A 12,893-nucleotide genomic window follows, 5' to 3' on the forward strand; every position below is an offset into this window, starting at 1 on the left:
GTCTTCTTTGTCCTCAGAGGACCCTGTGATCACCCACACCTCACCTTGCCAATAGCTTCACCTCCCCTTCCATGCAACCAACTCCACTCAGCCTTGGGCATGGCTCCCTCTCAGGTCCCCTGAAGCCTATTTCCTCACCTTTCTCTCACCCGACACGGACTCCAAGGGTCATTATTCCCATGCTAGTCTCCTATCTCTCTTAATCACACTTACCTGGAAAAAAATCTGTACCCTGGTGAAGTCCAGCTCTTTATATCCAATTCACCCCCTACCCTGCACCAGTATATGCCGCTGATAGAAAACACACAACAGGGCTGACCAGCTCATACTGAACTTGTGACTGAAAATCTCATCTGGCCCTGCTTCCTATCCAGCCCTCTCCATTTCCCGAGCTTCGTCCATTTACTCTCCCCCTTTCCTAGAGGACTGGTTCATACCTTTTCATCTCTCCTCAAATGTCTAACATTCCTCCCTCATCCTCACTCTCAGCTGAGAACACAGAAACAAACAAGAAGAGAGTGTGAATAAAAACTCCTGGCATCTCCCTTCCCACCCATCCTCCCCCTGCGCTGGGCATGTGCTCTCCTTCTCCCTCTTGTGGCCGTGGATGTGAACAGCCTAAGCTCCTCTCAAACACACACCCTGTGCCCTACACTCTGTCTCTTCTCACTTACCCCAGGACACCATTCTCCCTTTTCTCCTACATTACCAATTCTTCCCTCTCTTCCAGAAAATTCCCATCAGCACTCCAACTGTACTGTAATTTCTCTCATCTTAAAAAAAACAAAAGCCTCTTGACTTCATGTCCCCTGCCCAGCAACTGCCCCCAGGCTCTACTCTCCTTTAGAGTAAGATTCTTTCAGAAAGTTATCTATGCTCATTTCTGGTTCACAGAAACATTATTTCTAGTAGTAAATTTTGGATATAACCTGAACATTGAAGATTGAGGGTCACAGGGTTGATAAAAATCAGCTGAATATTATTTAGACACTAAAATGTATAAAAAGTTTTCAAGAAAAATGCATACAGTATGATAAAGCAAACCCATAATAAACAAGAGCTGCACACACACCATGATCTACATTTTGAAAAAAGTAAAATAGAAAACAAAGGTTAGAAAGAGCAGCAGCCCCCATGTCACCTCTGGACTGCTCTACAGACCTGCTCCTCTGATTTCACATTCAGCTCATCCCGAGACACCAGCTCAAGCACATCTTCCAGGGGCAGGGCCAGGAACTCTTCCGACATGGACACCTCCACAAAGTGCTGGTGGATGAAGCTGTTGGCCGCGTCGTATAGCACGGCACACATCATGGTCTCAGCAAACTGGCGTACACCCAGGCAGTTTTTGGGGTGAAGCCTTTTGGCGTAAGAGAAGATAAAAAGAAAAAAGTTAGAGGAAGAATGTTATCTTTGATCATTCTCAAGTTGGTCTGGGTAGAGTTACAGAATGGAAAAAAAAAAACAAGCTCTGTCCTCAGCTTTAGTGGAAACCCCCTGTGTGACATCAGGTGAGCTTCTCTGGGACTCAACTTGTAAAGGTATAAAAATAAGGCAGGGGCTTTCCTGGTGGCGCAGTGGTTAAGAATCCGCCTGCCAACGCAGGGGACACGGGTTCAAGCCCTGGTCCGGGAAGATCCCACATGCTGCAGAGCAGCTAAGTCCGTGCGCCACAACTACTGAGTCTGTACTCTATAGCCTGCAAGCCAGAACTACTGAAGCCCACGCACCACAACTATTGAAGCCCGCATGCCTAGAGCCTGTGCTCCTCAACAAGAGAAGCCACCACAATGAGAAGTCCGCGCACCACCATGAAGAGTAGCCCCTGCTCGCCACAACTAGAGAAAGCCTGCACGCAGCAACAAAGACCCAACGCTGCGAAAAAAAAGCCAAAAAACAAAAAAACCGGCAGATTATCCTCAAAGGAGCCTGCCTCTTGGGCCTAGTGCTCCGTGTGTCTATGTGAAGTGAGTTCTCTGGGAAGTCCTGGGAAGCAGCTCTCAGGAGAGAAGAATAGAGCACATACTGGAAAACTTTGCTTTCTTTCAGTGGTTGACATTCTTGATTGAATGTCCGCCTCTGGTCACCGGGAAGGCCCTGAAGATGTAGAATCAGAGTTTAAACCACATGGAGAGATGACTTCTTTAATATCAGAACCCTTACACTTTTTTCTTTCCTTTTTTTTTCTTTAAACAAAAGGAGGCTCTATGGGCCTGACTGTTCAGTCAAAAGCGGCAGCTATCACTTATATGGCACCATCAGTGAGTCAAGTACTTTGCCAGGGTTTCTAGACACATTCTCCAGGATCTTTTAAACAACACTCCACAATAGTAATTGCTCTCATTTTTAGATGTAAAACTGAGGCTCGGAGAAACCAAGAAATGTGCTCATCGTCCCTCTACAAGCAAGTGGTGGTGCTGAGATTGAACTCTGGCCTTTTGTGCACATTCCCACAGTCCCGAGACAGAGCTGCACTCATCAGGGCCAGGGAAACCCAGGGTAAATTGACCCTGCCACACTGGGCAACTTGGGTGGATTCCTTAGGCTCCTCAAGTGTCAGTAATAGCCTCGCCTAGAAAAAGGTGATGACAACAGCTACTCATCTCCTAGGGCTGTGGCCATGACTAAGTAGGAATGTAGGAAATGCATCCGACATGGTGCTTGGTATGAAGTTAGTTTCTGGTTTAATTTATATTATGTTTGTTTTTCTTACTACTATTACACCTGAGAAAATTCCAAATGAGCCCAATGTGGTTCCAAAACCTTGGTGACAGCAGTGGACCATGGGGGATATGGCTTTTCTTATTTTGATTTTGGGACTGACAATCTTGTGATGGGAGATGGTACATGTTAGATTAAAATTGCCCAGGTTTACTCTTCTTTGTGAGAACGCTTTCTCTTCCCCCTCTCCCCCATATTGATTTAAGGGTTACAGTAAGCTATACTTACTAATCAATATTCACCATTGCCCACTGCCAGTAGCAGACCTGTCAGGGACTGAAAGGGCAGAGCATCTCAGGAGCCTGGCTTTATGACTACTCTAAATTATGCATAGCTGTTGTTTCATTCCAGCCTAAACTGGCTCTGTCCGTTGCTTTGGAAACCTAGGCCATTTCCAAAGGCCAAGGACACATAAGCATTGAGCACCCCTGGGCAAGCAGCATGGCTCAGGGAGAAATATGGGACTCAGGGTCAGAATGTCAGCTCAGTCATCTGTCAAGTAATGTTAGCCTTTCTCCCGATTGAGATTCATTAAAAGCACGTATGGCAGATCAGATACGAGGACAGACCCTCCCTGGGCCTCTATAGCATGTGCTTCACTCATTCCTACTACTCTGACATCAAGTCAAGAGGAGGGTTCAAGGAACTGGATAGAGTCCAAAGACGCGGGAAAGGATGATCCACTTTGCTGACTGGCACACATTTCCACCCTTTCCCTCCCAGGATAGGATTCCTGCGCCTCACCTTCGGTTGTCTTTGACTGGCTTGGAATAACTGAGCACAAAACACACTTTCCACTGAAGTGGGCTTTCACATCTAAGAGGGTAGGATGTGGGGAGCCTGTCTGTAAGCCAACTGGTGGGGAAAAAGGAGGGAGAGCTGCCATGTAGGAGAGGGGACCATTCAGGAGAAGGAGGAAGACAAGAGGGACAATAACCCAAAGGGCAGATAGAGACCCATATCTGTCAACAGCCACTTCACAACCTCCTTCCTTGCTGACGTAGCTTGACCATGATAAGATGTAATGCTTTATCGGAGGTAGGAAGCAGTGACTTGAATTAAATAAGTTATTGGCTTGGTTCATTGACGCATCTGATGTTCTGATCCAGTTCTGAGAGAAGAATTTTGGAAAATACACACCTCCAATCCTCCCTAAAAACAAGGAGGTCCATTCATCTGAAGGCTGGAAAAGGAGCCACAGAAAAAAATCAACCCCAACCTCATGGGAAAAAAAAAAAAAAAAAATCAGCAGGCTGAATATCTAACTGGCAAAATGGCCTCAGGAACTACTGTTCTAAGAACTCTGACGGCTTTGCAGCTTTTCTGTGCTCAGTCATGCCCTGTCCTTTTCACAACCGCTCAGGATGGTTTCCCTCAAGTCTTTAGTAATCAAACCTTGAAACTGAAGGGCCCACATGCTTGTCTTCAAGAACACACAGGAAGGGGGCAGCTGGGAGACTCCATCACACTCTGCACCAAGGCTCAGGGAGAACCACCCCCAGGAACACAGGCAGTGATGGTAGCTATTGAAAAGAAAACAGAAAGGCCAAACCTCTGGGGCCTGTGGCAGAGAATAGAAACAGGAATAAGGTGTGAGTTTAGGCTTCAGAAGGGGGCTCCCAGTGCTGAATAGAAAAATGTCAAGGACAGACTCGAAACATCAGGCTTTGTGCTTTAAGTACCTTTTCCTAATATGTCACTGGTGCATGTAAAAACTGCACTGGTCTAAAAATCACTTTTCTAAGCATCTTTTTACATGACACTACTTTATAACAGAGCCTGGATCCAGTGTTGACAGTGAGGAACTCAAAAGCCCCTAGGTGGAGCTGTTGTCCCCTTGTGAGAATGGCCAACTTCATCCTTTCCACAGGGCCTTACTTAGTCATTCTCCAAATTCTGTGGGAATACAGAGATGAACCACGTCCAGTCTGTGTCCTTAAGCTCGCAAATGAGTAGGACAGACAGTGTGTGCCCTACAGCCCATCACACGCAGCTCTCTAGGCTGACCCAGAAGGCATCCTAGGGCAGGTCAAGCCAGGCTCTGGGGCTGCACTCACTATGTGGTCTCCAGCTGCAAAACCCGAAGAGGACCACCTACCTCCCAACGAAACCAGCACAGAGTGCCCCTGCGTGTTAGCATCATTACCACGGTCGTTAAGACCATCTGCACACACAGCAGTGCTCACTGATGCCCGTGAGCACCACATAGGCAGGATGTGGACCTCAGGCAGGGTCCACAGAGCTGCTAAGTGAGTTGAGCTGGTGGAACAGAAATGGGAGATGGAGAGGTTGGCTCTAAGAGGCGATGAGGTTCAGGAGGCCAGGTCTGAGGCAGAGGAATGCTGGTCTTCAGGCCAGGGGCCTTGTGATCAGTGGAGATCAGGCAGAGCCAGGCTTTGGAGAGACCACAGACAGAGGGGCACTGTTCTGGTTTCTCCCTGCCTGTGTGTAGCCCAGCACTAACCCTCACCTCCAAGCCTCTAGTGGTTAAAGGCGGCTTTTACCTTGTGACTAAGAGCTCTGCCTCTTGACGGGGAGAAGAGCCTTCTTACCTGCTCAGTCCTCAAAAGGTCATGGCCAAGTACTGGACATAGGTAGGGGTATAATCCATGGTCCTTACTCTAAAGGAGCATATAACGATTGCTCCCAGGGGACTGAAGGGGACAGAGAATTCCAGGAGGTGAAATTTGGGTGGGCTCTTGTAGAGCAGAAGGAAAAAGGAAGGCCAAGAAATTCAAGGAGGGAGAAGGATCTAAACAAAGAGGGAGACAGCTATGGAACAGTTAGGGAGCACTGAATAAATCTGCTGGTGGCTGGTTAGATTGGACAGAGAGGACCAGAAGAAGAGGTGCATGTCAGACCAAAGGAGAGTGCAGGCAAGGCTCCATAATCATGTTCCTGAAAGGGTCATCCCAAAGAGCTGGTTACTGCTTGATATTGATTTCAAGAAAGGTCATTTCCGCAGTTATCTTCCCATCTCACTCCCTTCATGAGACTCTCCATGCCCCCAAAGACTCAGCAAACTGGCAGGGGATCCCAGAAATGACACGGTCTGCTCCCCGGCACAGGCCAGGCCCATCACATCACCTCACCGTTCTCGGAGGAATGTGCAGCAGGCGTCTTTGATGCTCTGCAGCTGCAGGAAACTCGCCCCCATCAGCAACGACTGGACGTTTTGCTGGTCAATGGCAAGGTGACCGTTGTAGGCAAAGTTGATCAGAGCTTCCAGGGCGCTAGAGGAAAGAGGACAGATGCTCTTCAGAGATGGTGTTCGGCCCACAGGATACTCAGGCCCTAAGTAAGCTGACATTGTTACTTGAGGAACGGATGGGCCCCGCTCTCAAATACATTTAGACCATGCCCTTCGAGAACCTACCTGAATGGAATAATTACTTCACCATAGCTATCATTCTACTTCTTAGATTTTCTTTACTGCCCAAATGATTTTATTATAGAAGGTTCTGAAAAGACAAAGCAATGACCCAGAATCTCACTACTGAGTCAATTGTAGTCATTTTTCTAGATTAATTTCCATTTCCTATTTGCCTGCATGCTTAAGTTGTATGGATATAATCATGTAATATTTATGAAGCCCTTTCCCATGTTTGTTTCTACACTGACTTCATGTTCAACTTTCTTTTTTTTTTGGCCATGCCACGCGGTTTGTGGGATTTCAGTTCCCCCCGACAGGGGATTGAATGTGGGCCATGGCAGTGGGAACGCTGAGTCCTAACCACTAGATCGCCAGGGAACTCCCCATGTTTGACATTTTCAATGGCTGCTATACAGTAATCCAACATGTAAATGTGCTAAAATTTATTTCCTTTATTGGTAAGCATAATAGCTTTTATAAATAACATTTTTGGATTATTTCTTTGGGATAAGTTTCCAGCCTGAGGTTTCCAACATTTTTTTCTGCCTTCCAATTCACAGCAAGAATGAAATCCAAATTCTGTCTACAGGGCTGTATGTGGTCTGGCCCCTTTCCATCTCTCTGACTTCATCACCTTCCACTCTTTCCCCCTCACTCTATTCCAATATGCTGAACACACTCTCACTTCAGGGCCTTTGCACTGCGTACTCCCTGTTTGAATGGCTCCTCCCCCAGATGTCTTGCTCCCTCACTCTGACTAAGGTCTTGGCTCAAATATCACCTCATCACAGAGGGCTTTCCTGATCACCCTGAAATAGCACAGACCCTCACCATCATTCGCTAGCCTTTATTCTGCTTTACTTTTTTCACATCACTTTCACTTCCCAGCCATATCATGTATGTATTTGTTTACTGCCAGATGGCCACTACTAGCAAGTTGGAATAATAAGAGGTGCTTTCTATTTCCTCTGCTATACCTCAGTACCTACAGCAGCACAGATCACAGGTTCTCAGTCTATCTGTTAAATGAAGCACTTGGACGGTGCATCGTGATTAGCATGGCTCTGTCAGACACAGACCTCAGAGATGAGAGTGTACAACTGCCCTTGGATATAGACACACTTCTATGTCTTTCATTACAAGTAGCTGGCCTGAGATTGCACCCTTGCAGTGGGTATACAGATCCTCTCCATGTACTGGAGCAAAATCACCTTCAATCAACCGGAAGGTACCATACAGTTTCCTAGCTCCTTTCCTTCAAGTTTTTACCACGGGGAGATTAAGACGTTAGGCAACAAATGACAGCTTACTGGCTAATATTTTGGAGTCATTGGTTTATTTATTGTCTCTCTCCCAACAAGAATCATCTTGCGTGTCCTGTTTGCTCTGCATGCCCAGATCCCAGAACAATGCCAGGTACATAGTAGGTGCACAGTGGACCCTTGGATGTAGCCTAGGTTATAAACACACAGCCTCAGTTCACAGACTTGCAGTAAAATCTTTTAAGTCATATAAATATGCCTTTTTCTTTTCAAGGCCCCAAAAGGCATAATGTAGAATATGTTTATATAAAGCCTTCATAGAGAAGTCAGGAAAGTATTTCTGTAAAGAGGGTCTAGATGTAAGGATAACTTTAAGTAAGTGCGTAAATGATGCAATTTCAGGGTTTATAGTACTGCCTCCTGACCCTAAAACTCATCTAGGGCAGAATTGCTCAACCTCAGCACTACTGACATTTGGAGCCAATGATTCCATTATGGAGGGCTTTCTGGGACACTGAAAGACGTTTAGAGGGATAAACTCTGGGCTTGACCTCCTTGGACTTCAGTTTTCTTCTTTTTTAAATTTTACTTATTTACTTTTTTCGCTGCATTGGGTCTTCATAGCTGCGTGTAGGATTTTTCTAGTTGCAGCATGTGGGGGTTACTCTTCGTTGTGGTGCGCAGCCTTCTCATTGCCGCGGTTTCTCTTGTTGCGGAGCATGGGCCCTAGAGCGCACGGGTTTCAGCAGTTGTGGCACGCGAGCTCAGCAGTTGTGGCTTGTGGGCTCTAGAGTGCAGGCTCAGTAGATGTGGTGCACGGGCTTAGTTGCTCTGTGGCATGTGGGATCTTCCCAGACCAGGGCTCAAACCCGTGTCCCCTGCATTGGCAGGCGGATTCTTAACCACTGCTCCACCAGGGAAGTCCCGGGCTTCAGTTTTCTCACCCATCAAATAACCATGATTTCTGCTACCTTCTCAACCTGCGTCATCACATTAACAGCCAGTAGACACACGTGGCTAATTAAAACTAAATTTATTATTATGTATTGCTTACTTATTTATTTATTTATTGGCCACACTGCGTGGCTTACAGGATCTTAGTTCTCTGACCAGGGATTGAACCCAGGCCCTCGGCAGTGAAAGCATGGAGTCCTAACAACTGGACTGCCAGGGATTCCCCTAAAATTAAATTGAAATGAATTAAAATTAAATAATATTTAAAATTCAGTCCCTCAGTCCCACTAGTCACATTTCAAGTGCTCAACAGCTACATGTGCTAGTGGCTACCAATTTGGAGAGGACAAACAGAACATCTCCATCGAGGCAGGAAGTTGGACAACAGTGGACAACACTGTTCTGGACTGATGGGAAGGGTAATGAATGAAGACACTTATTTGAAAGACTAGTCTGCCAGCTAGAAAGGTTAGCACAGAAAAGTGAAGAGAATAATATACCACCAACTTTGTACCCAGTCCTAGTTTTAAAAACATATCTTGGACTCTAGTTCCTATGAGACGTGTCACTCTCATTGAGTTAAAACACATCAAAACTCTCCTTATTTTAACCCTGTCTCAGGCCACTGGCTGAGGTTCTAGCTTGTTTACTGGTCACCTACTGTGTGTGTGTAGCTGTGCTCGATACTGGGTCCTGCTGGAAGGCCCTCAAAGGGCACCAAACACAAGGCTGAAACTGCACCTAGAAAGCAGGTTGTGAAACCTGATGGAGAAATTTAGTACCTTGGGTCCATTCCTTGCATTACAATCTCATCCTGCTTGCACTCCATCATGTCATTTGTAAACATAGCGTGGAAATACGGGATTGAGGCTGCTAAGACGATCCGGTGAGCACTGAATTTGTGGTCCCCAATCTGCGGGCAAAGTAAAATACAAAGACAGATATTGAGGAATGCAAGTACAAAAACCCACCCTGCCCCTTCCAGAGCTCAACTCTCTGCCCACTGGAGTGGTACTGAAGGCATCCCAGAACGTGATAGCTGAGGCTTTTCATGGAGACCTTGAAGTATTTTAAACTCAACATACACGGTTATAGTAGGAGAATGTAGACAACACATTTTCATAAGGCATTAAAATGGTTAAAAGTCTTTATTTATATGGCAATCTTCACTGCACCCCTCCAAACTCCCCCCACCAACTCAAAGACCTGATTTCTTGAACACTTTATCCTGATTCCAATTTTATTAGATGGCAGATGGAAGAGACAAAATGGCCAAGAACGCTGAAGCACCTAACAGTAGGCTCCTCCAGAAGAGTAAACAGTGACAGGAAGAGATGAGGAGAAACAAGACCAAGCTTGAATAGGGGGTGCATGTGGGGATCAAGGACAGAGGAGGCATTGTGGGCACAGATGTTAGGGGGTCCCTGGGCACCAACCAGGCTGTGGTAGACCACAAGGAGCCCAGAGTCCTCTAAGAAACATGACCCTGGCAGCAGCAGCTGGAAGGACTGGGGCTGTGGACTGGCCAGTGCTCTGCATGGCCTGCAGGGCTCATGTGGACAGAGGCAGACTCTCTCTAACTTGTACCAAACGCTCAGGAACACATCCTTAGCCTGGGGAGTTCCGTAAAGTGCTTTCCAACTATCTGCCAAAAGGATACTCCCTTTAACTTTGCCATTTATAGCTCCAAGACACATAAACATTTCCACTTCAGAATTTTCTACTCTTCAGAAAGAGCAAACAGTCTTTTTTTTCCTCCCCTTCACCTAAGTTCCACATTAGTGAAATACCAGAGCCATCTCACTATCTGATGCTCATCTCTTTGTGTCGTATTTATTCAAAGATTCTAACTCAGGTTCTGTCACTATGTCCTCTTTTTCACTGAACTTTAGGTTTATTATCTGTAAACTGTCCTTCAAGATCAAGCACACAACCATCCAAATACCAAAGGATCCTTACTAGATTCAGATTCTAGGAGTTCCTCATATAATCCACGTGTTGTCCTACTACCAGTGTTGGGGACATTAAATGGCAGCATGCTTTGAGGGTTTTTCATAATTAAAAAAAAAATCACAGTAATAAATGCAAATATTTCTTAAAGTTGTTCTACAAGGCTTATAATGAAAACCAGAAGTTTCTGGTTCCCTGATTTCTGCTCCCGGGGCAGCCACTTTCTTCTGGTATTTATCTCTATCTTTCTAAGTAATATGCCTCTAATATTATTTCTTGAATTTTCACTTTTAGTTATTACTTGTGGTAGTCAGCCTCCAAACAGCTCCCAACTCATCCCTGCCTTCTGGTATTCATGTTGTGCAGGTCCCTCCCACAATGTCTCAGGGTTGGTCTCTGTAACTGATGGAACGTAGCAGAAGTGATGATGGGATGTCACGTTAAGGCTAGGTCATAAAACACACTGCAAATTCCTCTAATTGTCTCTCCTGGATCACATGCTCTCAGGGAAGCCAGATAACAACATATCCTGAGAGGCCCAGATGACTGCAGCCCAAGGTGACACCTGGACTGTAACCTCATGAGAGCTTCTCAAATCCTGCTTCTGAATTCCTGACCCACAGAAACTGTGAGATAATAAATATCTGTTATTTTAAGTCACTAAGTTTTGGGGTAATTTGTTATGTGGCAAAATATAACTATTACGTTACATATTTAATTCTTATGATGGAAGATTAGGATTTTGCTCTGACAAGCTCTCTTCACATACTATCTCCATTTTCCCATAGAATTATGCCAAATTTTGGTCAAATTAACATTAAGAATTGCATTATTAGATCTATGTGAATACTATTTGTAGACAAGCCAGGATGTATACTATGATTACATTTCTTTGTTGGTATAATTTCTGTTTTCTCTGAAGATAATAATAAAGTGTAAAACTCCCTTTAATATGTTCCATCAGGTACCCTATCAGTTTGTTCTTGTGACATCCATACTGGAACTCTGTCTTTCTGGGAATTCCTTTCCCCTTGCCTATATTGGAACTCCTGTTTCCTGGATCCCATTTAGTCCTCTTCTTTATTATTCCCTTGTTCTGGTGAAAAGTGTCTTCTAGCAGAGCTTCCTAAGAAAGGGTGTACTATAAACTGTTTTTAACTCACAGCACTTCTTTCACGATATGTGTGGGCTTTGTTCTCACACCAACCAATTCTCCAACTTTCCAGACACCAATTGGTATCCTACAATTTAATTCAAATCTGACACTAACTACATAGAGTTAGTGCAGACCCCACAGGTTAGGGACTCAGTCCCACCAGACTGCCCCTGCTTCAGATGCTAACTGGGCCACTCATACTTCTGACCCATCAGCTATAAGGTCAGGGTGGGGGAGGTGTCCCCAAAACTTCCTCTTCAGGTTTGATAATTTGCTAGAATGGGATTTTTCTGTAGGCATGACTGATTAACTCATTGGTGATCAACTCAATCTCCAGCCCCTCTCCCCTCCCCAGAGGCAGAGAGGTGGTGCTGAAAGTTCCAACCCTCTGATTACATGGTTGGTTCTTCTGGCAACCAGCTCCCAACCTGAAGCTACCTAGGGGCCCACAAAGAGTTACCTCATTAGTGTAAACTTAGCTGACTTCTCCTCTTACCCGTATCACTCAGAAAATTCCAAGGTTTTTAGAAGCTCTTGTGTCAGGAACTGAGAACAAAGGGCAAATATTACAACAAAAGATGGTCTTATTACCCCTACTACTCAGGAAGTTATAATGATTTTAGGAGCTCTGTGCCAGGAACCAGGGACAAAGACCAAAAACATATTTTTTATTATATCATAATATCAGAGGGCATATACACAAAATGACTGAAAATGTCTTTATTATCCTTAAACTTGGATGATAGTTTAGCTGGCTATAAAATTCTAGGTTGAGAATATTTTTTTCTATCAGAATTTTTTGGTTTTTTGCCATGCCATGTGGCTTGTGGTATCTTAGTTCCCCAACCAGGAATTGAACCCACGCTCTCGGCAGTGAAAGCAAGGAGTCCTAACCACTGGACCGCCAGGGAATTCACCTCTGTCAGAATTTTGAAGGTATTGTTCCATTGTCTTCTAGTTTGTGGCTTTTTTTTTTTTTGCCATACGCGGGCCTCTCACTGTTGTGGCCTCTCCCGTGGTGGAGCACAGGCTCCGGACGCACAGGCTCAGCGGCCATGGCTCACAGGCCCAGCCACTCCACGGCATGTGGGATCTTCCCGGACCGGGGCACGAACCCGTGTTCCCTGCATCGGCAGGCAGACTCTCAACCGCTGCACCACCAGGGAAGCCCTAGTTTGTGGCTTTTGAGCAAGCTAATGTCATTTTGAATACTAACATTATATGACTATTCTCTCTAGAGGCTTTTGGGACTTTCTCTTTATCCTCAGAGATCTGTAGTTTCACAGGGCTTGAAGTTGGTTTTCTTTCATTTCTTTCATCTTTCATTCACTGTGCTGTATCAATCTATAGATATGATTTTAGTTCTGAAAACATCTTTTCATACCATTTCTTTGATAATTTCCTCCTCTCTACTGTTTATTTCTTCTCAAATTTCCATTCGTCAGGTGTTAGACCTCTTGGAATGATCTTCTATAAT

The 12,893-nt window shown here is 45.2% G+C and overlaps 1 protein-coding gene across 4 annotated transcripts in view; it reads right to left on the bottom strand.

The window, feature by feature from the left end:
* Window positions 1–12,893, bottom strand: part of KLHL18 (kelch like family member 18) — a 55,825-nt gene that overhangs the window by 15,113 nt on the left and 27,819 nt on the right. For all 4 annotated transcript variants that reach the window (XM_032647984.1, XM_032647985.1, XM_032647986.1 and 1 more), the window contains 3 exons: window positions 9,093–9,223; window positions 5,814–5,954; window positions 1,162–1,360 (listed from right to left, as the gene is read on the bottom strand). In XM_032647984.1, coding sequence (XP_032503875.1) covers window positions 1,162–1,360; window positions 5,814–5,954; window positions 9,093–9,223 — 471 coding nt within the window. The remainder of the gene's footprint in view (window positions 1–1,161; window positions 1,361–5,813; window positions 5,955–9,092; window positions 9,224–12,893) is intronic.

The sequence above is a fragment of the Phocoena sinus genome, chromosome 11, assembly GCF_008692025.1.
Source record: "Phocoena sinus isolate mPhoSin1 chromosome 11, mPhoSin1.pri, whole genome shotgun sequence".
In the NCBI taxonomy this organism is placed as follows: domain Eukaryota; kingdom Metazoa; phylum Chordata; class Mammalia; order Artiodactyla; family Phocoenidae; genus Phocoena; species Phocoena sinus.